The 24,463-nt window shown below is 43.6% G+C and overlaps 1 protein-coding gene across 1 annotated transcript in view; it reads left to right on the top strand.

Annotated features, from left to right (window-relative positions):
• AOAH (acyloxyacyl hydrolase) overlaps positions 1–21,945 on the top strand; it is a 72,753-nt gene extending 50,808 nt beyond the window's left edge. The window contains exons 14-21 of the mRNA XM_054273355.1: positions 480–516; positions 1,535–1,609; positions 7,091–7,263; positions 9,606–9,664; positions 9,745–9,804; positions 11,357–11,453; positions 15,258–15,334; positions 21,582–21,945. Coding sequence (XP_054129330.1) covers positions 480–516; positions 1,535–1,609; positions 7,091–7,263; positions 9,606–9,664; positions 9,745–9,804; positions 11,357–11,453; positions 15,258–15,334; positions 21,582–21,710 — 707 coding nt within the window. The 3' untranslated portion in view covers positions 21,711–21,945. The remainder of the gene's footprint in view (positions 1–479; positions 517–1,534; positions 1,610–7,090; positions 7,264–9,605; positions 9,665–9,744; positions 9,805–11,356; positions 11,454–15,257; positions 15,335–21,581) is intronic.
• The last annotated feature ends 2,518 nt before the right edge of the window (positions 21,946–24,463 follow it).

Genomic DNA, 24,463 nt, shown 5'->3' with positions numbered 1-24,463 from the left:
TGGCACTTGATGCCTATGTTTAGGACCTGAATCAGTCCCAACGTGGTATAGCTGTGAGACACTCTCTCAGAAGAGTGAGAACAAGTTCCCTTTGCAATTTATAGGGAAAGTTAAAATAGATTGACTGTTGACAAGTCAGGTTGGCTGGTTTACAGGAGACTACTATGTTCAACAGATGGGAAGAAGCTGCCAGATCTGGATTAAAAGCCAGATCCAAATAACCCTGCACTTAAAAGTATTTGATTTTCTACAGGCTGAAGTGTGCAATTCAGATAAGAAAGCAGCAGGTCCCTGGGTATAGCTTTACTTCTTGGTGCCAACACCTAAAAAGGTTACAGAGAGGAATTGTTGCTCCATTTTTACTTTTAGGGCTTCTACATTCTTGGAAATATGCAATGTAGTTTGGTTTTGCATTCAGGGTTTTTTTGTCACTATAACAATGTTGTACTATTTCTCTTGTTCCCTCTATGTGTGATCAGGTGGTTCTTCAGGAAACCTCCTCTCTTTAATAAAAAGGTGAGTGCTTAATGGGATTCAAGAGCTAACTTGAGGTACAGGAGCACTGATGGAGTTCTACCTCTGACAGAAACAAGCAAAGCACTGTGAGGATTATTTTATCCATGAATGTTGTAAGAAGCACAGCTTCCCTTGACCAGTGTGCTCTGAAGTGCTGGCTTTATTCTCTAGTATAAACATTAATAAACAGAAGAAAACTGGGTTTAAGAGTGGATATCATCATCTCCATGGCCTTGAACTTGACTCTGTTAAGCCAGTGGAGCATTTCCAGTGATTTTAGGGGAGAGACTAAGCCTTTCCATAAATCTGTGTGTTGGGTCCCCTTAAATATGTGTAGCAATGTAGATAGACATGGGCAGGCCCACTGTTATTTCCATATGGATATAACTGAGTAGCTACTGAGTAGTGAGAGGCTGAAACTCTGCTTTTCAGATGAATTTGGGTGTGTTGTGGGTCAGCTGGGTTTGATTTAGTTTGCTTGACACTGATACAGTTTGTGTCCTAAAGGATTTATTTTTCTCTCATCCTGACAAAGAAGTAATGAATTCTTGCCCTCTAGCACCGAGATTCAAACCACATCCTGATTTGATCTTTAATTCAATTCTACACATAGATTTAGTTGTCAGCCAAACCTAGTCTTCCTCTCCCATCTATGATTAAAAAATTCCCATCTTGATTCATGCCTTTGCCCCAAAGTGAAACTATTTGATTTGGCTTCTGAATAACACAAAGAAAATGGAAAGCCAGCAGGAAAAACAGTGAAAAAGACAAGTCCATGAACAGTGAAAGGGAAAAGTCACTTTACTAAAACATAAAACTAGAGGGAAAAAAAACCAACCACCCAAAAAAACCCGAAACAAAACAAAAAAACCTCTCACAAACATAGGAGCACAGTCATTTGAGTATTGGCCATATCCAAGCAGAATACTTCCAAATGTGATCTCACACAAGCATGGTGTGTGATTCGGACACTGAGAGTGTATTTCCCCAATAACACAGCTCCATATTTATCTTTTAGTTTGGCCAGAAACCAGCTGTTGGACAATCCAGCCATAGTTATCTACGCTACAATTGGGAATGATGTCTGCAATGGGTAAGGTGTAAACCAAATGAACACTTATAGTAGCATAAATTTGACTTCCTTAGAGTACTGCTGACTGCCTGGACATTTGTGTCTCTGATTTGTGCTTGTCCATTATGGCCTTTTTCTTTGTTATTGGTCCTTCTTTCTTAACTTTCTGCTGAAAATATTTGTTGTTTCCTTACCTGTATTTGTCACAGGCACCTACCAGTCCTGATTTGGAGCTTGCATTTCTTTCTTTCTTTTATAAGCCAGTCATAAAATGACTAATGGTATGTCTGAGGTAATTATTTCTAACTTAGCAGAGGAAATGAATAATAACAATGGCGGGGGGGGGGGGGGGGAAGTGTTTAAAAGCAAGTATATCCATCTTACCCATTGTGCCACCTCCTCGCAGGAGGGAGAGCATGACTGGTTCATCATTTCTGAGGAATGACAACACAGTCCCCTATCGAGGTCCATTTTCACCGTGCCTCTGCTTCCTGCACTCTTTGCTGTGCTCTCCCGATGAGGCGTTTTGTCTTTCTGGCTTTATTCACATCATAAACTCTGCAGGAGCATGAACTGAAGCTTTCAAAACTAATAGTTCTGGTATTACCCATTAGCAGTGCTCACAGGGACACCAAGAGGTCACAAGCTGGATGCTTCCCTTCCTCCTGGTAGTGGGAAGGCAAAAAGCACCTTGCAACCAGGCCAGTGCACAGCACATCCATGCTGCCGTTTTGGTTTTGCAGGAGGCTTGAGTGCTGTTGCTAGTGCAACATTATTTTCACCATGGTCAATCTTGGCTTTTCTTGTGTATGGAAGAAATCGATCTTACTTACACAGAGACTTTCAAAACATTCACTTTAAGAAATGCTGCACACTCAGCATTTATCAATCAAAACCTTTCCTGCCAAAGGTTTTGAAAGTTCTCACCTGCAGATTGTATAATGAAGTGGGAGCCATATGCAGGTTGTCAGATGTGGCCATGAAAATGGCCAAGGTTTGGTGTCCTAAAACTGCTTAACAGGCAGTTCATGGGTTGAAGCTTTGTTTGCCAGGTGTTGTGTTCCAGATGAGGATGTCCAAAGCCAGACAGGGCTTTCCTCAGCACTGCAGAACCTGGGAGCCCTCAGCTGTGGCAGAAGTGGGACCACAGGGGCACCTGGCATGACCCTCACCCAGCCACATGCAGGCAGCACACAGAAATCACCTCCCATGAAACCTTCACCCTCTGGTGCTCGTGCTCTCTCTGCACCCCTGCCCAGAACTGCCAAACCTGCCCTCTGCACCCTGCTCCTGTCAGGGAAAAGATGCACAAATCCTCAAAAGCCGTGCTACCATGCTCTGAGAGGGAAAAGAGCAGTCACAGGCTCCCTGGTACTTGCTGACAAGACTGTCCTGGGGATCTGTTTACTGGGAAGCTTATGGAGAGGTCATTGCATCCATTGCCAGGATGATAAAGCCCCTACTCCCCCAACACAAAAAAAGAAAAATTCCACCTTTGCTGAAGTCCATGGCTCCTGCCATGGAGACTTTCAAGGTGTCTTCTCACAGGCTTGGCCCAGGCTCTGTTGTGCACATATTTCAATTCTGCTGTGTCACTGCCTTTGCTAAAAGCACCTCTTTTCCCCTTTTTTTAATTCCTCATTCTGCAGGCTATTCCTTTTGCTTACCCTGTCTCTAATACTGCTTTCTACTCATCTGAAGTAAAAAGAAATTTTCCAGAAATTTAAACCATTTTGACCTTGCCTCACCCATTTGTATATTCCAAAATCTTCCAGAGCAGTATTTAATGCTTGCTTGAAACTCTGATGTTTTTTTATCCCAGCTTTCACTATCTGGCAGAGACACTTTTGTCTGCTCAAATTCTCACTGCTGTTTTCTGTCTTTTTTTCTTCCAAAACATTCACAGCATCAAAAGAGGCTATCAGGCTGTGGTGATCCCTGTGACTCCTGCAAGGAAAGATGCCACAGCTTCTGTAGCATCGTGCTGTTTCCATTGAAGGGGATGGACAGCAGAGAGAGATTTGTTTCAGTGTCCTGTTACTGTGTAGTTGCTCTGGCTCTGATGTACCTACAGAGGTTACAGAGGATGCCGAGCATCTGATGGGCTTGACTTCAAACCTAGGGCTTGGCAAATAAAAATCTCTTCAAGGACAGCTCTAAACTGCAGTAATACAGCCTTCCTGGCCTTATCCTGTATTTTGGCTTCAAAAGAGGGCTGTGTGCTGAGCATACTGGAGACACAGCTCTTCCCAAAGCACTGTTAAAATGCAGGTATGTCATCCCATGCGAAGAGCGGGGCAATGAGTTATGGGGATGTTTGTAGAGGGAAAGGATAATGAAATTGGCAGCCTGTGTTACACATTCCCTGTAGTCTCCACACCGTGGTGTCCAAACAGGGGGGTGAGAAAAATAAAGACAGATGGCAATGGTATCTCTCAGCCCACTGAGGTGTGAATAGGGGATACAGAGACCTAGGAGGAAAAAAAAAAATCAGACAAGAAAATAATGAGCACCAGAAGGCTCAAATGCTGCACAGTTAATGCAAATATTGGTTGCATTTTGGGTATGGCACCATTTCTCCAGCCTCCCCTTCACACATCTGCACTTACGGCATCTGCAACAAACAGCAAGGTGGCAGCAGCAAAGCAGGGTGAGCAGCAACCCACCGTGAAAGGAGCTTGTACAAAGTGACACCAGTGCCAGCAAGAGCATTGTGCCCCTTCATGGTACAGCTATCAGCACCAAAGAGCTGCTGCACCCTCCTGCCCTAAAAATAGTGTGTGAGCAGGCAGCACCTCTGGCCCTCATGCCCTGGCATACCAGCCCTGTGCAGCAAGCCCAGGGGAATGAGGTGAGGGTACCTCAACAGGCCCTGGCGCTCACCCAGGCACCTTGGAGTCCTTATGGCAGAGCCAAAATTGAACATGCCTACAAGGTTGCTTTCTTCTCATTCGGATTTAATTTCATTGCATGGCACAGAAAAGAAATGTGAAGCCATATCTGCATGACTTCAACACTGCATGACAAGGGAAAGTGGAATTATGAATGTCATATTAATTTTGGCTTGTGCTGACATGTTTACTTGTGGTAGAGGCCTTACCACCAGATCAGTATTTTGAAATCAAGTGCTGCAACACCTGTAGGTGAAATGAAGTAATTTCAGAGCAAATCCACAGTCTTATCTCAAAAGTAGCTTGATTTGGTGGCTGTCACAAGGATAAACCTGAATCCTAATGCTGTTTTTCAGTTCTCCCTGCTAGAAAGTCTCAAACACTTCAGCAGCACATACTGCATTAAGATAAATTTCTGGGCTCAGGAAACTCACCCAATTATTATTTTGTGTGCAAAATGCAGCTTGGTGAAGAATCCCAAATCTTTCTAAGGGAACATGGTTCTCCCACACAGGATTCAGCATCCATTTCCCCGATCTGAATCTAAACATTTTGAACGCCTCAAGACAGAGCAACAGTGCTTTGGAAATCTTCTGCTTCTGTGGTGTTCACTGACAAGGAATCTGACCCAATCCAGCTTGCTCAGCACTGCAAGCATCAAGTTTGCCCTTCTCTTACCCCTGGGAAGACAAGAAAGAGATGAAAGGACTATCCTAAGGAAAGGACCTGGATGGAGCCTTCTGGCTGCTGATTGCTTTTCTACAAGCAAAGAGCACAAGTAGGAGGACAAAATGTGGGAACCACTAAAACAATGAGGGTGGTCATTAGTGCAACCTTCTGGCTTGGAAGGACATCCCATGTCTTTCTCGACCTCACTTTCTGAACACCTCGTTCAGCTGGGCCACACCACCAAGACAGAATGAAAACCTTCCCAAGATGGATGGATCCTTCTCAGGTTTTGTGTTGCTGAAATGGCTCCTGAGGTATTAAAGACTCTTTTTTCCCAGCCCCACAACCGAAGAAGAAGTCAAGATTCCTCAGCTCTGATTCTCAAGGTGGTTTATTTTCTCTTATCTAATAAATTCTTTTTCTGACCTACTGAGGTCTGTCTGGCAGGTCAGTTCATGGCACACTGACTGTCCTCAGCGAAGTGTTAGTTTTCTATACTAAAAACTACGTGTACTTTATTTACAATAATTTTCCAATACCTATCACCTATGTTAGACAGCGTGTCTCTACTCTAGACCACCCAGATTCCTCCATCTTGCCTCTTGAACTCCCATTCTAAATCCCCAAAATTCTACTTTTTCACCCTGTGATAAATTCACTATCATTCAACTCAAACACTTGTGGCTTGTAAATCTTCACACAAAGTTGGTAATTATCTCCGTGGGTTAAAATTGAAGGCACAGGTGTTTTTGACTCCATGCCAAGGTCTCTGGGCCCCCTGCCAGGGTCTCGAGTCCTCCAGAGCAGCCAGAGGAATGTCCTGGGTTCCGACAGATCCTCTCTTGATGGGATGGGACAGCCTTCTCAGGGCTGTGTCCCCCCTTGCTGTCAGCTATGGACACGTGCACCACGAGAGCACAGCAATAGCTCTCAGGTGGGAGAGTGCGCGATCGCTTTTTCTGTAATAAAGTGGTTGCTATAATAACATAACTAGAGCAGTGTTCTTCAGGCAGCCTGGGGTGGTTCTGCTTGTTTGTTTTTCTTATATAAATTGAAATGTGTTTCAACTTTAGGATTTAATTTCCCCTCACACTCCTGCAGCATTTACAGCTAAATAAAAGAGGGAAAGGATAAGCCTGAGGTGAGGAATCTGCATTGAAGAGGTTCACGCCTGAGAATGAGTCACAAAATGTGGGCATTCAGTCCATGTGGAATACTGACACAGCTCCTGTACCCCAATAGACTATTTTAGTTTTAGGTATCACCTCTCTCCAGGCTCACACATTTTCCAGACCCTTCTCCTGCTCTCCTGGAGAGCTGTAGTAAGAGGTGTATGACATGTGAGAGACAAAGCTACCTTAGATATTCCTACCTTGCATAATCAAAGAGCATGCTGAAGGTAAGGTATGTACAGGAACCCATGGGGAAAGAAGTCCTATATTCACCCAGCTGTGATGAGGGATTGGTTTTGCACTACTTCTTTGCTTGCTTTCTCTCTTCTTCTACTTCTTCCTCACTTATTGAACAATAACTGCTTTGGTCTGGTTTTTTACCTTGACCCCCAAGTTTTCTTGCTTTTTCTCTCTCTCTTCTTCCCCTGTCTCACTGGGGAGGAAGTGGAGGACGGAAAGCAGGTGACCAGCTGTGCGATGCTTAGCTGCCCACTGAGGTTAACCCACAACTGGAGTCCACTCTATGAAAAAGGGATTGATTTGTCTGTTTTTAGCAGAAAGATGGGGTATGCTGAGGGAGGGAGGTTTTTATATCACATCTGATTTTGGCAATGACAAGTGAGAGACATCACAGCATTTTCCTAATGTTTTATTCAGCTGACTTAATATGGAAGAACAGCAGACAGAGAAATTGACTCTGTTTCAGGTGCCCTTTTGGAGACACAGTATTCCTGACACAATGTCCTGTTGGCATCCTCTCTCTCCTTCAGGGAACGTGACACGCTGGCCCACATGACCACACCCAAAGAAATGCTCTCCAACGTGGTGCAAGCTCTGCGGTACCTGGACTCCCGTCTTCCAAACGGCAGCCACGTGATTCTAACAGGCCTGGTGGATGGCCGCTTCCTCTGGGATAACCTGCACGACAGATACCATCCTCTGGGTAAATTTGGGGTGTTGTGGGTTCCTCCTGGTCACCTCCCCATTCATGTTGGCTTTTCTCCCTGAAAAATCTATGAGTCCATTGATGACTTCAAGCAAACCTGACAGTGTGGAGGAGATCTGAGAAATATGAGGCAGATATTGGCTGTGCTGCAGGAGTAGGAATAACAGCTCTCACATTCCCAGTGTAGGACAGGATAGACCCCTATTCTGACTGTTTCCCTCACAAGCCATACCCACCCAGCTCCAAACCAGGCTCAACACATTGTTGTGGTGGTGTAAACAAGCTGTTCTATCGCAGTCTTGGCCCAAAATTGTGGCCAGCCTGCCTGCACTTCTTCCTGATTATTGTTACAGGTGGAGATGGGCATTTGGTTTACACTCACTGACTGGTGGATGTTGTATTAAAACTGGATGTGGACCAAGGCAAAAGATTAAGTCAAGTCAGAGGGTTCCAAAGGACTTTTTTTATATTAGAGAAATAAATTTTCTGCCAGCACTGGGTGCCTAGCACTACCTCCTACACTAGCTATATGTGATGATTGAAACCTCATACTGTGTGCAGGCATGTTTTGGGACATTCCCTCAGAGTGTAAAGTGCTTTGGGGCATTTTTTTTCAGAGATATGGAGGCTACCTTTGGGATCCTGTCATCTCAGAGTGTGAAATGCACAGTACCTCTGATCATTAACAGGGTGCTCACTCCTTGGCTTTCTAGACCAAAAGCACGTACTCACTTGTATTGGAGTAAAAGAATCTTTTTTGAATCTGACTGGCAGGAAGTTGTTGTCATAATAGTTCTCACCAGCAAAGAGAGAGAGAAGCTAAATCACATCATTAAAATGGTAGATTACAACTTCAGATGATTTTGGCAACCACTGGGTAGCACAGCTTGCAGCTGTGTTGTGGTTTCCCCAAGGTTCCCTAGTAATTACCAATGGGTTCACATCTTTCGCATTTCTATTTCTATATTTTTCTCTCCTAACCACTATACTAGTTCCAATTTAAAAAAATTGAGGAAAAAAAGAGGAAAATCTTACCTTTCAAGGCAGGGGAAACCTGTCATAATTAATTTTTAGTCACATAAAACCATTTCTTCCCTTGAGTGCATGTTTATCACAGCGACAGTTCCTCTGACTAGGTATCTAATTATCACAGACAACACGTAGCCAAATCAGGAGTGATTAACTATAGGATCAGTTGGAAAATTTTCAGAGGGGCTGATTTGCCTTGGAGGGACCCAATTCATCCTAAGCAACACGTTTTGCAGCAAGGGATCCCTTCTGGCACATCCTCCAACAGGCTGTGAGCAGTTTTCCCCATTTGGCTGCCACTCAGCCATGACCAGACATCAGTCTGTCTTTCTGCCAAATCCCTGGTCCCCACAACAGCCCATCCCAGGGACTGATGCTTCAAGCTACAGGAATCTGGAACATTCAAATAGCCAGAAGTGTTCCTAGATCTTTGAACTCCCCACCTGTTGCTTTCTGGGGCAGCTGGAACTGCTGCTGGGTGATGGGCAGCTGTGTGAAAGGCAGGAAACACATCTGTATCAGGGAGCCACTGCAAAGCAACCTGAGAAGCCCATTTCACCTGGGAGAGATTATACTTTACAGTTCCTAAAAACAACAATAAGAAATTCCTATTTCAGTACTGCAAAAGTATCAAAGCCTGATGGGATGATCAGTGTACTACAAACAATAATACAACTAATACAAAAAATGTGGCCATTTAATTCTCATCTTAGTTGTAGTTACCAAAGAAGCAAAAAGATTGAGAAAATGGATCATTTTCTCAGCAAGCCAGGCTATTGCATGGCACAGTGAATTTTATGGAATGTTAGCTGGGTGCTTGACTTGGTGCTCAAATTTCCTCACCCACACAAGCATATACACTTCCCTCCATGACAGCAAAATTGTTTCTCCCTTTTAAGGCTAACCTCTGCAAAGTAAATGCAAAACTCAGAGTGTACACAGACAACCTTCAGCTTTGCAAACCCTGCATTTCTTTGGTGGGTGAGAGACAGGTTAATGGGAAAATATCAGCCATGCACTTTGGAGGCTGGCACGGGCTGTGATGACTAACCCCACACGTGAGAAAAATCACCTGTGCAAGGCAGCAGAGGGATGCAGCAAAAGCAGGTATGGGGCTCTGCACACTACAGGGACATGGGCACCTTAGCAGGAAGGATGCCTTGATGCTGCCACCTCTACTGCACCCCAGCTCTGGGGCTGGGAGGGTCCCCTGGGGGTCAGGGGTGTAAGGCACAGGAATGCACAGGTGTGCAGAATGAAGTCACATTTGGCAATCAGGCACACGATGTTTGGCTCTCTGTGCTTTGCAGGACAACTGAACAAGGATGTCACCTACAGTCAAGTCTACTCTTTCCTCGACTGCCTCCAGGTAAGGTCTGCAGCTGCAGCTTAGGAGCCTCCCTTTCATCCTGCTCTGCTGCTAAAGCCCCTCTCCTCATGCCTGCCCAGGTGAGCCCCTGCAGCGGCTGGCTGACCCCCAACGAGACCCTCAGGAATCTGACCTCGGAGGTAAGTCTCAATGGGGCTGCAAGGGGCTCACCCCAGTGCTCAGACACTCTGCCCTGGGGCTGAGGAGAGAAGCCCAATTGCCCCAAAGGCAAGATGTCACCACAGGTTTTTTTCTTCCAGAGGTGAGGAGAAGTTGTGGAAACATGCACACTTATTCTTTCAAATGCCTTTCAGGCTCTGTGAGGCAGCATGCTCAAGTTAAGGGATTTGTAAAGGTATTGCTGTTACAACCTCTCAGATACCCAAATTTATGCTCAAGGGATGTGATCTCCCTGAGACAGAACTGTTTAGGTTCATGTTCTTGAAGAAGAAAATGTGCCTGATAAGAAAGGAAAGGCTTTGGAATCATGTGAGCTGTTGGTATGACAAGCCAGCTGCATAGATTTTTCTGGCTGTAGGATCAGGTCCTGAGAGCAAGAGCCTTACCCTGTTTTCATTTGGGATTTGTGCTAATCTTCCTCAGACACATTTCTGTGGACTTAATCACCAGATGGTGTGACCAGGGAGCATCCAGGCTCAGTGCAGGAATGGGAATGGACAGAACAGAGATGTCTTAAAACTCACCCTAAAAATCTGGCTGCAGAAGTGAATGATACATAAAACCAGCCGCTTATTTTCTTATGGTACAAGCTGATTTTTAATCCCAGCAATCCCCTGCAGCCATGTAAAAGGAGCCAGTAACCAAATGTTATCAAAGGTGTCGTCTCTGTGTATGTTTGTATTAATGTTTGCATTCACTAAACAACAAAATATGACCTTAATTTCACCAAAGCTTACATATATATTTCATTTTATGCCCTGTCCCCCTTGACTTCGGAGGATGCCATTAAGCACATTCCTAAACCTTTGCAGGACTGCAGTTTATATATTCATACCCACAATACAGAATATAGAGTACATGTAACTTCTGTCCATGAACAATGCAAATGTCTGCAGGGTATGAATTAATCATTCTGAGCCCCTGTCTGAAACTAATTGTCTATGTTATTATCCAAACTGCACAATTTAAATATTTAGGAGATCCTGATCTCTGTTATGGCTGCAGAAATTACACTGGATGTATCAGGCAGACGCTCAATGGTGGTAATTTACTCTTCTGAAAGTAAGGGTGGAATTTAGTCTGCATAGATAAGCATTATCACCCCCAACTTAGTAGTGGCAAGGATAATAGGAAAAAAGGGCATTTCTCTTGTAGAAAAGTTTTGCATTTCTTTAAGAAAGAGCTTCAAAAGTGAGAAACTTAGAATATTTATATAAGTGTAGGGGCACTACTAAAAGCAGTCTCCAGTGAAATAAATATATGCTGTAACAAACTCACAAAATCAGCTGAGGCTTCATTGCAGTCTGTGAGGATGAGCTGGGTACTCCAAAGCCTGGTGGTGCTCAGACAAGTTCATGTTCTGATGAAGAGCCTCATTTCACCTCTGGTCCCCCAGAAACAAGGGCAACATTAGCTTTCAAATTCTTGCCTGCACATCAGTGACAAAAGCTGAATCCACACAAAGCAACATGAATAGCAATGAACAGTCATTACATCGTTTGATTTTTGCAGAGAGCGTTACAACTTTCCAATGTCCTGAAAGAAATAGCAAGATCTGAGAAATTTGCCAACTTTGATATTTTCTACATGGATTTCCCGCTGAGACAAAGTAAGTTGTTTTTTACCCTGTCTTTCTCACAAAGCTTTTGCTCAAGTTCTGGCCTGCTGATATGGTCCTCATATTTTGGCTCTGTACCACGAGAAGGGCAATACAGTCAGTCAGTCTAGGTGACCCTGCTGTCAGGGCTGTGGCCAAGGAGGTATCCTTAATGCCAGCTTTTCCTGGCTTCCATAGCTAGGGTAATCTTTCCTGAGACAAGATCCCACCACTGCCTTGGGAACCACAGCCTCCCCGCTGGTCCCAGCTGCTGGCACCCACCACCCCAGTGATGCACAGCACACTGGCCACTTCCTCTGGGGTAGCAAAGTGACAAGGACAGGAGATGTGCCTCTGCTGAGAAGGCCTGCTGCTTGTCCACTGCAGCTTCTCAGGCTGATGAAGAAAAAAAAAAGAAATCTCAAACCATGTTGGTCTGTAAGGTTCGGTTTTATTTCTGAAAATTGCTTTTAAAGCAGGTTATCTAGGCTGGAGATGTATACCTGCAGCAGTCAAAGTGGTCTTCATGAGATGTAGTTTACTTCATCACTGACTGGGCTTCATGTTGCCTCCTCTGGGCTGAGCAGTGCCTGGGGAAGGAGATCTTTCATCAGCTATTTCCCTGCCTCACTAACACAGCCACCCTCTCACTGTTCCCAAAAGTAGAAGCACCTCTCCCAGGATTAACTGGCATATTTCCTATGTTTCTTTAAACACCTAAAACTACTGTAACTTTTGACTTGAAGAGCTTACAAAACTTGTCCTTCTGTGATCTTTAGTGACATTAGTTAAGAGCATTACCTAAATCACTTTCTTCTGAAACTGACACTTAAAAATAAATTAAAACAACCAGGAAACTTTTGTCCTTATGCATGAGTGTGAGCAGACAGTGTCCCTGTGGGGCGGGGGACCAACACCTGTCCCTGAGTCCCTGAATCAGCTCTGCTTACCTTGCAAGATGCACAGGGGTCCAGCTTGAGGCAGCACCCAGCATCAGCTCAGATTCATCACAAGGAGAAACTCACTCCTTCTTTTTAAAAATGAGGATCAGCATGAGATGAGGGATTGAGTTGGGCAACAAATTACAAGTAGATAGACAGTGAAGGGAAAGTAGGAAAACAGCTTTTTATTTCTATATCCAGCCTGGATCTCCCATGTTACAACTTGTCTCTCCCTCTCCCAGTGTGCACTGCTGTGAAGAGTCTGGCCCCATCCACATTGTCTTCCCACAGGCTCTTCCCTGGAATGGACCATCCCTGTTCCTCAGCCTCTGTTCATGGGGCAGGAGCTCCAGCCCTCCCCACACTGGGGCCTCTCCCAGATAGCCTGAATGCTTACATTCAAAAAAGAGTATATAGTAATCAGGAAAAAAGCTTGATCTGCATTTCCTTGTTTTTATGTTCACATAGAGAGGTAGTTCCATGTAGTCCTTATTGAAAAATTTTGTCTGGGGACTATATTTTAAATCCCAGCACTCAGACATCTAAATCCAAAGCCACAAAGGGACAGAAGCGCCCTGTCAGTGCTTTAAAGTGTATTTCTCTAATGCTTCTCCCCATTAGTGCTTAGCTGTGCTTGAAAGCACGAAGCTGCCACAGCACCTAAGATTATTAAAAAAAAAATATCCTTTTGCAGCCAAATCCCATCAAAATTCACAAACTTATTTTATCCTACATGACCCAATTCAGGAAGCTGGTTCTGGGTCTCATGAAGACCATATGGAGGAGGAGGAGGAGGTAAAGAAGTGAGGATGGGAGAGGCAGAATTTCTGTCCAAAAGATTTTGTCAGAGAGGTGCGCTCCACTGTCAAGTTCATTCTCGTAGCACAGAGTTTCAAGGGTGTCCAAGTCTCCTGGTGGCTTTTGCCTCTGCTACTTAATATTTAACAAGTCATTAGGATTTGGAATGAACTACCTGCTGGGTAGGCAAATTACTTTAATAAGTTAAATTACAAACTTTAGTTAATTTATTTGCTTTCACAAAAGGAAACATCTTAATATAATTTGCTGTTCTTGATTACATTGCGTAAAATAAATGAAGTAAACAAAATCACACATGCATATACAAACATCAGCTTTGAAAGACACTTTGCAAAATTTCCTGCAGCCCTAGAGCCAAGGATTCGAGCTTGCCATCAGGAAAGCTGTCAGATCACGAGTGTGCTCAAAAGCCAGCTAAGGCTGCTGACCTACTTTTCTGGTCTCTTTCTGAAGGAAGCAGCAAATCCTCCCCTAAACTCTCCAGACATCAAATATTTAGCAGTGGCTACACACTGGGTACATAGATTTCAGGCTGGCCTGGGCATATATTGAGAACAGAGCAGCACCCAGTTTTCCCTGAGTAAAATTTGAATATATTAGCATTTATTCCAGATTTAGGTGGATACTCAAACTCACATATTGACCTTGACTAAAGAAATCAGTGGTTCCTTTATGAAGTAGTGCAATAAAGAGGGGGATAGGGGTTGCTTGTCACGCCTTTTCCTTGATGTGGATGGTAGCAAGCTCTAGTCCAGTCCAGCCAAGGCAGCAGGCATCTTTAAGACAAGCTCTGGACATACTCAGCTGCTGGGTATTTGCTGGACTGCTCTAGGATTTTTGGAATTCAGGTATAACAGTATAAATTGACCTATCTTGATATATATCTTACTTCCTCCTTTGCTGTTTCTGGCACTGGAACAGTAGTCTCTCTACAGACGAAATACAAATGTACTAAAACACAGTACACAGCCTTGTACTCCATGTACAATATCACATATAAGGGGTTGGGTAAGTTCACTGCGCATCTGTATGTGCACTGCATGGTGGAATCTAACGTAAATATGTGTTATGCCAAACATACTGCAAGTTTGAAACAAACCTACAAGCCCCATGTCTTCAAACAGGTTACTTTGGGCAGTGCCTGAAGCATCACAAGCAGGTTTCTACAGTCAAAGCAGGAATATCACCTTTCTGTGAATTAGAGTTAGCGTGGGGACCCAGACATCACTTTTTGACACAATAGCCAGGGTCCAAAAACCAGCAGTGAGCCCAGATCAAACTGTGGTGCTTGAATGGAGAACATTTTCCTCCTGACAGGATGCTTGCATAATGCTATTAAGAATTCTTAATCTGTCATTATGAAAGGAATTATTGAATTTACAGTCTGTTAATGCCATATCCACTAGTCCCATGTTTGATCACTCCACAGCCCTTTTGAAGAGAGAAAGCTTTTTACTTCTCTAATGGCTCCAGGGCTTACAGCACAGCATCATTTGCATTGAATGTCACGCTTATGTAATTCAAAAGGTTATTTTGTTGGAGTTGAAAAAGACCACTTGGAAGATAAGTAACCAAAAATGACAGACTGTTCATGCAGATTTCAGCCCATGTGAATATTCTGTTACCATCTCTTTCTCTAAAAAGTGCTGTTTTCTTTATCTCTACTTTTTCTTTTGCACTGCTGAAGATGCAACTAACATGGGAAACACAAAAGTGTTAAATCAGTACTAAATAATTTACAGCTTTACTTGCTACAGCATCCATCTTAGTTGGGAGGGAAAGTGAATTGTTTTACAATCATTTATGTTTAAAGCATTTCCTTGCATAAATATCGCAGAGAAAAAAAAATAACAATAAAGCCTTAAATACTGCCCTAAGGAGAGGGGATTGAACACACTATAGGCTCTGACAACTCTATGTGCATTATCATAATCTTCACGCAGAGCTGTCGTGTGCCCAAAAACGCCAGGGATGCTTTGAGGAGGAGGGGGGTAGGTCTCTGGGCGGTGTCTCCGTGCTCATGGGTGACAAACCCCTCTGCTTGTGCCCTCTGCAGCGGCCGAGGAGTGGCGCAAGATGGGAGGCGAGCCCTGGCAGCTGATCGAGCCAGTGGACGGCTTCCACCCCAGCCAGGTAAAAGCCCGGCCCCAGGGGATGGGTGGGAGCAGGTGGGGTGGGGGAGCAGGTGGGGTGTGGGATCATGTGCGGTTCCGGTGCCTATTGCTGCCCCAGGCATCCAGCTGGCATGCCACAGGGATGCAGATTTAGGGAATCTGTCTATTTTAAAGGAGAGAGACACTATTCCCCAAAGAATGATTTAGGTTGGAAGGGCCTCTAAGATCATGGAGGCCAGCCATGAACCTAACACTGCCAGGTCCACCAGTAAATCCTCTCCCAAAGCAGCACATGTTGAATACCTCCAGGGATAGTAGTGCACCCACTTCCCTTGGGAGCCTCTTCCAATGCTTGGCAACCCTCTCCCAGAAATCATTTTTCCTGATATCCAATCTAACACTCCTCTCCAGTGCAGTTTGAGGCCATTTTCTTATATCCTCTTAATTGTTTAATGGGAGAATAAACCAACCCCCACCTCATCACATCTTTTTAGGTTGTAGAGAGCACTAAGATCTCCCCTCAGCCTCCTTTTCTCCAGGCTAAAAAACTGCTGTTCCCTCAGCTGCTCCTCAAAAAGTCTTGTTCTCCAAACCCTTCCCCAGCTCTGTTGCTCTGGACAAACTCCGGCACTTCAGTGTCTTTTTTGTTGAGAGAGGCTCACAACTGACTGCTGGATTTGAGGTGCAGCCTCACAAGTGCTGAGTACAGGAGGACAATCACTGCACTGCTCCTGCTGGCCACACCATTGCTGATACAGGCCAGGGTGCCTTCTTTGGCCAATCTAAATGACAGCTGTAGCCCCAGAGCCGATATCTCTGATATTTCTGATGGCTGCACTCTGCTCTGAGTCCTGCAAGGAGTTTGCCTCTTTCCCACACTAACCAGTATCGTGGCCAAACAGGTCTTAATGCACAAAAATTGATCCTTGCCACTTAGGCTGGCCAGCTGCCTGCCCAAACACCCGTGGGAGTTTAGCAGGATCAGGATCAGGACAGTAAGGAAGCACTGCAGAACCAGACAGGCCCCCACCAGCCCTGCTGCTGCCCTGCAGCCTCTGAGCCTGAAGTCTGTCTGTCACAGTCTGGAACAAAGATTCTTTTTGAAGTTATACTTTTAAATTGCTTCTGCTCAGCATCTACATCTTATTACTTTTTCACTTGCTTGCTTGGCCTCTGAGGAAGGGTTGAAGGAGAAGGTTTACAGTCTGTTTATTATAGAAATAAACAAAGGGGAAGGAGAAGCAGCTGCTCCCCTGTAAGTCCTTGCTTGGGTTTGATAAACTAGCGTGAGGCTGCCTGGTTCCCACCATGCTCGCTTCAAATTAGTTTTTTTCCTACAAAAACACATGGAGAGAGCATGTTCTGCAGTCAGCTGCAAACAAAGCCAGTTGGTTTTCTATACACTACCTGAAGGTGTCACACACCTGTGCAGAGCAAAGCTGCAGTCAGTCTCCTTTGCAAGCAAACCCCACCACTCAGCCCAGCCACTGGCAGTGCTATTTGGTAGCTCTCCCTGCTCAGAATTATGGGGGGATTTTATGGGCCAGTTTTATGTGGTGGAATAATGTCTTGCATATGTTGACTCCAACAACCCCATCTCCATATGACCCAATGTGATGCTGCTTTCCACACTGGGAAAGAGCAGTCAGTGGGGAAGCACTTCCACGGGAGTAAGGTGCAAGCACTGATGGATTCCAGCATTTCAGCAGCTTCTCCATTGACTGTTCTGTCAATTAAGCTAGGGGAGACCTGCAGGGGGAAGTCCAAAGGGAAAATACATGTTTTAGGTGCTGTCTTTTACACTCATGTTAGTCACTCGGGGCCATACAGTGCCTTGCTTTGCCTTGCCAAATTACAAGATCCTCCTGTTCAACGAGGGACTCCTACCTAGCAGAAATTCCTGCCTGTCTACTTTACAAGTACCAGGAGACAGCTGCATAAAAGTATGAGCTCACAGCCTGGGGATGTGGAGAAAGTGTGCCTTGATTTTTTGCTGCAGGCCTTTTGCAAGGAAGCAATTAGGGAAAACCCGGCAAATGAAATGAGAGTAAAAACAGTGATGAAACAAACCCCATTCCCAACCCTGCCATCTGGGGAAACTGCACTACAAAATCTGGAGTGCAGTGGAAACTTTTGCATTATTTTCTTTGCATTATTTTCCTGTCTTTCTCCAATCTAAGATTGGCCTGAGGTTTCTTATAACCCCCAGCACCAGGCCACAATGGGAGCCAGGCTTGTCATATCACAGATTTTCATCCAGCCTCCTGCCCACATGCTGTATCCCACCAGCAGCTGCAAGGTAGCACAGAGTTGAAGGCAGCAACTATTTAACAGGATCCTTCCTAAGCCACAAAAAAAATTACAAAAGGACATTGAAGGGCAGCTGCAAACCTGCTTGCAGCCCCCAGAGTGCTGAGCTACAGGATGCAGTCAAGCACTGCCATATTTCACTCCCTCTGGACCTGGCATCCTGCAGTGGTTATGATCTCTCCCTCCTGCTGCTTGCATGACGTTAATGCTTTTATAGGTACATTTTCCCTTACAGTCAAGGTGCCAGCTGTAGATATGCCTCACTTCAAGTGAGTTATTGTCCTCAAAAGTTTTATTAATTAGCCTTATCCAAACATCCACCATTGTAAATCCATTTTTCTTTTCCTGTTAGAGAAGTCTGTTATCAACAACATACCACTGTTTGGACTGAGATGTAGCACTCTGCCCCAAGAGTAACTCTCTTAATAAATAGAGGTGGAAGTGTGAGCACAGACTGCTACTTTAGAATATTCTTAAGAAAGATGATAAACAATTCACTCACTCCTCATAAAAGTTTTATTTAAAGTTTTACTTTCTCCTGGCACGAATGCCTCTGGCCAGGTGTGGTTTTGTAGCACACAGAGCTGCCTAGCGGGAGAGCATTGATTCCATGCAGCTTGTCAAGTGAACAGAAGCTCTTGCTTCCATCCCTGCAGCTATTCCCCACACCTCACAGGCAGCTTGATGAATACAACAGATAAGATACCAAGCCAGCACATTTCTGCTGAATTTTCCCTCTCTAGATATCGAAGCACCTGACAAATATTTTCCAATTTTTAGATTGAGAAGCACTCCAAGGAAAGCAAAAACACCTTAGCTCCTGCCTTCAGTGCAAAGAAATTTTGAAGTTTGGGATGAAGGAACCACTCTCTGTGCGCCTTTCAACCCAAGGTTGAGCTGGCAAGTTGTGATCACTAGGTGATCCCTAATCACTGTGGTACAGCAATGGGCAGGATAAGGTGGTGTCTGTTGTCAGCCTCTGAATTTCACCTGCTGTTTATCCATTGTCTCTTTAATTTAAAAAAAAAAAAAAAGTTGTCTGCTGGTATGCAGAAGCAGGTGTTAGCACATATATCCAGGAGTCCAGAGGTCCAAACATTCTGGAGGGATGTGGGAGGGAATTGAACCTTTGTAACTAAAGCTTGCATACCTTGCAAGGAAAAGGAAAAGAAAAGAAAAAAAAGGCCACACTTGCCCTGTCCCATAAGAGCTATGGCACTTTTTCATGCATTGGAGAAAGGCAAGGTTAGGCAATCAGGCAGGAAAAAGTAGCCCCCATGGTCCTCACTCCAGGCAATATTTTATATGAAAAAATCATGAAAGATGGGATAAACACCATGTATTGATTTGTTGAGCTGGGCCCAGAACCACATTATCTTTCTGTAAATTTCTTGTGGGAAAAGGGTTTTCCTGCATGTTTTTTTTTTAAGTTGCAAAACAGGAGGGAGCAAACAAAACACTCATAATTGGCATAACTGCATTTCAGTGAAGTTTCAAAGCTAAAATTTGCCTCCATAAATTTTTTTCCAAAATATGTAGCTCATGATGGAGGTGGAGGAAATTTGCACTACTTACTTTTAAAACCTAAAAGCAAAGTGATTCACTCAGTCCTCCCAAGTTCCCTCTAGAGTATTTTTGAGACACCATTCCCCAAAGTCCAGCTTGGTTGTCCTTGGAAAAATCTGACTTTCCCTTCCCAGTGACTATAGAGGGAGTCCAGGGATTTTCTTCAGCATCTTCTCCTTACTACAAATTTTCATTGCAAATCCTTGTGAATGCCAGATGGCTTCAAGGACACCACTTCCCTCTAGAACAGTCGATTGCTTTGTTTGGATGACAGGGCCATGCATTTCAACAGGATCCTGCATAAACGGCTCCATTTCTTGCTTTTATGATGTTTCCAGGGAGAATGCAAAAGCCCTGAGCATCACAAAATGGAACCAGAGACGCTTGGAAGATTCTGAATGTTTATGTACAGGCAGGAAAGCACAGCTTGAGTGTGATTAGCTTCTCCCTTTTTCTTCCTTAAGTCATAGCAAAGCACGTTCCAGCCAGAAATAAAGTGGAAAAGCTGAAGTGATGCATATTAGATGAGTTGGGTATTTACACTTGGCTGAGAATCATGCCTATCACCTGTTTGGTGCAGAAGGGGAAAGCAGATAGCCAGAAGCTGCTGAAAAACCACAGCTGCCTCCCAGTTGCAGTCACCCAGAGCTCTGTGAGGAATGGGTTATACTTCCTTTAAAAACTTGCTTAGGGGCTGTCATCTTCACAACAACAAAAAAAATAATTGCAAAGCTTATAAAAATTACACCACATCTCAAAGTACAAGAACTCTGGAATTTAAAAAAGACCTGCAAGAATGCAATTTCCAGAGTCACAAACCCTTCTCTGTCTGCTAAACTACTCATCCAGAATTAATTATTGAAATCATCCGGATGTCAAGAAATTATGTGTGCACAGAAGCTAATTCAATTTAGGGCAGTCTAAGCACACATACCTTAAATTAGAGTCAGCATTAGTCTGAAGACTGCAGAGCATACCTCCAGTGGTACCTTTGCAAAGGATGCAGGGTTTTTTAAACCACCTAATCAATTAGCCAACCCCATCTTTCCTGCTAAAAACACACATGGAAGGCTTAGGGAGGTTTGTGAAGGAGGTTTGGAGACCACCATGCCAGAATGGACCACACTGACAGGGACAGGTCTCAGCCCTCTGGCTGCCATAGGATGTCCCAGAATAATGTTTGATCACAGAAACTTCAACCAGGAGAAAACCCTCTAATGAACCAACCTCCACTATCCCTCTTCCCTGCCCCAATTCCTTCATTAGCTTAACAAGACTTTGAGAGACCAGAGTCTAAGAGCCTCCACCCCACAAATGTTACTCTTTGTACATGAGCCCTTAAGCAAAAGATATTTGTCTTCCAGCCCATCATTAGAGCTTCTTTTAAAGCACAGGATTAAAAAAGTAGCACATAAAAATCCCCCAGTCTCCAGTATCTTCTTAAACTCCAAAACAGTACTCAAATAGTCTGATTTCAAAAACCCACCTTGGCCCTTAAAAAAAAGAAGGCTTTGTTAGCCTTATTTAAACCTCATAATTGCAATCAGTATCAGTGTGTTGAAAAGTTTGGGTTGAAAATAAAGTTCCCATATAGGCCAAATATTACTGCAGGTCAGGAGTACAATAAAAATGCCTCAGAAGTGTGTAAAAACTTGGACAAGGGAGATTCAGGCTTTTCTCTCTGTCCCTTTCTGCTACCATTGATGTTTTTCACCCTGGCAATACAGCAGATAACATTCCTCTTTGGTACATAACTTCTAGGGCAAAAACCTCTGTGAAAGCTGGAGGGTGACTGATATTGAGGAGAAAAGCTATTCTATGATGTCTGCAGGTCTCATGGGAAAAAAACTCTGAAGACAACCCAGTAGAAGGTGCAAACTTAGAGCATCAGACACAGTTAGTTATGAAACTAGAAATAATTGGGCCTCTTTTTCCTCAACACCTGTGGTTTCCTCCCAGGAGAGCACAGAGAACCTTTATTAGAAGCACCAAAGGCATTTGGGAGCATGAATTCCTTTGGACTTGCAAGAGTTTTATGCATTATACCCAGGTGGTGCTTTTGACATACTTTAAAAATTTTTCACTGTGAAAAAAAAAATCAGATTTCAGGGCTTTTAAATAGCAGTTTATGGACTAGACACCATAGGCAACAGGAAATGGTTGGAGACAGACTATCATTATTAGACAAATGACAGGTCAGGGAGTTGCAGATATATGGCCCTCATCCTATTTTTACTGTTCAGAAGGATTTAGACCTGCTCAAGGAGCTGGAATGGAGTATTTGCTTTAGTTAGAGGTTACAGTCCATCACATGGTTATACTTATGGTGGGGTCTTCTAAACTCTGGCATTATAGAAGCACACGAAATTGATAGCATTTGTGGTTTGCAGATTGCTGCAGCCCTTGGAACAGGCATTACCTGGCAGAAGGCACTACACGAGTGGCCTCAAGTGCTTGGCAAGGAGAATCCATTCAATGATCAGATTGAGGCCATATTCAAAGATCAAGGTGGACACTGACTTCCCAACTGCTGGAACCCTCACGCGATTGATGACGGCGCTTCCACGAGTCAAGATGATTAAAGACACACGCAAAAAAGGGGGGAGAGAAAGTTATCAGAGCCAGTAGGAGTGAACATAACACAAGAGAATTCTTTCCAGTTTGTATCTCACCTGCACAAATAGATAATGCTTTTTCTGTGGAGTTACAAAAATAAAAATCAAGGGATAGCTGCTAGCTAGACCATTTATTGGACCAGTTTGAAAATCCGTTCTTTTTTTCATACACAGCAAACTCTTACCCCTACCTAATCTTTTCTCCTTCTGCAGAACATTTCTAGGTTTTCTATTTGTAGTGTTTCAACAGTTAATCTGATCCCAAAAGGAGAAGGGGGGGCCCCAAACTCATTATGTTGCTATAAATTGTGTGTATGTAATTGCCTTGACTGTCAATACATTATTTTGCTGCTATTTGCTTATTAAAGTGTGCCAGGAATCACAAGGCACTACAATTTTGATGTGCCTGGCAGCATCAGCACAGGCTGACTGAGCACAGGTTCTCTTCCCCCATTAATAAGATATTAGGTTGACAACACTTCATGTATTTAAAAAGCGGGTTGCTTTTTCAACCTGTAATGTATTTCTGCTTTTTTTGCTCTCTAAGAAAAATAATATGCCCAGTCCTATGTCCTTTACAGGCATGGCCAAGGGAATCAATGAAAATATTGGGCAGCCCTTACTTCATAGGCAGACTTGAAGATGGAAAATTACTGCATTTTTTTGCCAGTTTATCCAATGCTCTCAGCAAAATAAATATTTAAAATCAGAGACAGCTCTACCCTACTTGCAACCTTACCGATGATGGAGGGATCAGAGAGCATTAAGTGGCATTAATTATGGGTGAAAAAGATCCAGTAAATAGCAAGCATTAACATGACATGACTAAAACACCCCACCAGCCCAAAGCTCAGGTAGATGCTCTGCTCCTTGTTCTGAGCACAGCCCTTGCACAAGGCTGGCACACGTGAGGCAGCTCTTGGGCTGTGGTCCAAACCCAAGGATAGGGCCTGGCTGTAGGATGTGCACCCACTCAGCATTTTGGACCTGGCTAATAGTATTTTGATTGAAGCATAAATTACTGCTTTCCTAGGTCCTGATCCTTTTTATAGGGTGCAGTCAATGCTGGGTCTTTTATTAAGATACTAAGATAGAAATTAAGATAGAAATTCCTTTGGGATGACTGCTAACACTTAAGTAAATATTCAAGTCACCTACTTTAGGAAACCAGAAGGGAATACATTCCTTAATTGAATGATACTTGTTAATAAGGCCCCAATTCATTAAAGGCATTTAGATGTTACCAAAATATCCAGTCTCCCAAGGAATAGTTTTAACTCCAGAGAGGCACACCTGGGTAAGACTATTTAGCATTAGAAGGAAATCCCCTTGCCTCCTGTAGAAATTCTCTTCAAACAACATAACATTCCCTGTACCCTGGCCAGGTAAAGCACCTCCTATTTTTGTATTACTTATTCAGGACTCTTATCTTTCATTAAATACAACACAAGGACAGAAACAAGTGCATCCACATGTTTTTACTACAGCCCAGGCAATAATTACAGAATATCAGATTATTTTCTCTACATCAACACACAGAAGTGTAGCAATTAAAAGGGGGAAGGGAGTCATGTTTGGAAGTCTAATTTTCAAGGCAATTTCTTTGCAAATTATTGTATTTCATTTGAGGTTGGGATTTAATAACACCAATTAGGAGTTTTACTAAGTAGTAAAACTGAAATTCCTTCAACTAAAATAAGCTACATTGCCCAGAGGAAAGCATTTTTCTCTTACAGACTTTCTTACTTGCGAACTCACTGAATTTCTGAACAATAGGGAAAAAAAAGGTTTCTTATAAAATTAGAACATCTTTTCAAAGACAACCTGAATCCTCCACAGCCAAATCCCAAAGCAAAGCCCTCTAAAGGTTTGCCCAGTACAACTGCTCCATGCTGGATACAGGGTCCGAGGGACACCAAGGAATGGGCTTGCCCCTGGCTGAAGGCACAACACCCAAAGCACATTCCCTTGCACCTCAGGGTGAGCTCTGCAGCTCCAAACCCAGCTGCATGCAGAAACCTGATAATGCATTAACTATCTATCTTTATTAAAGAAAGATGAATTTTGGGACTATTAAGCCATCAGCTTTTACAACCACTATGTCTCAATTATTTCAAATGCAAAAAACAGCTTAAGATCTGCACCCCCTAACATCAATCACTTACCCATACCGCCCTAAAAATACATGTCCTATACTTAAACATTGCTGAAAAAGCTTACTTATGCTAAAGCAGTGGCAAACTATGAATTCTAGTCTATTCCATTAGGTTAACCATCTCCCGGTGCTTAGGCTGGTTCAAGGTGAAAAATGCACAGGGAGAACAGAAATGGGAAAACAAAGTTTTTCTTGGAAAGCTTATTATAATTCCATGCAATTCAAAGTTTATTAGCAGGATGAAGTTCTAGAAGAAATGGTCTGTCAAGATCTTTTTTTGGAGAGAGTCACAGCATGTGAATGAATACAGAAGGGATTATGTCACTGGCTGGGTCTAGCACACAGGAAGGTTCTCTTGATGTTACTCTGCAAATGGTTTTCACAAAGCTTTGCTTGAAATCAGACAGCAGGAACTCATTTTTGAGGTGCAGAACATCTAAACCTACCTGAAGCTATTTGAATTCAGACAGTCTGGCCTCTTCATAAAGAATCTGCTCCAATT

The sequence above is a fragment of the Melozone crissalis genome, unplaced genomic scaffold, assembly GCF_028551555.1.
Source record: "Melozone crissalis strain CALT ecotype California unplaced genomic scaffold, PUWL_Pcris_2 ptg000016l_1, whole genome shotgun sequence".
Taxonomy (NCBI): Eukaryota; Metazoa; Chordata; class Aves; order Passeriformes; family Passerellidae; genus Melozone; species Melozone crissalis.
The sequence above is the reverse complement of the archived record's forward strand: the minus strand, read 5'-3'. Positions and strand labels throughout refer to the sequence as shown.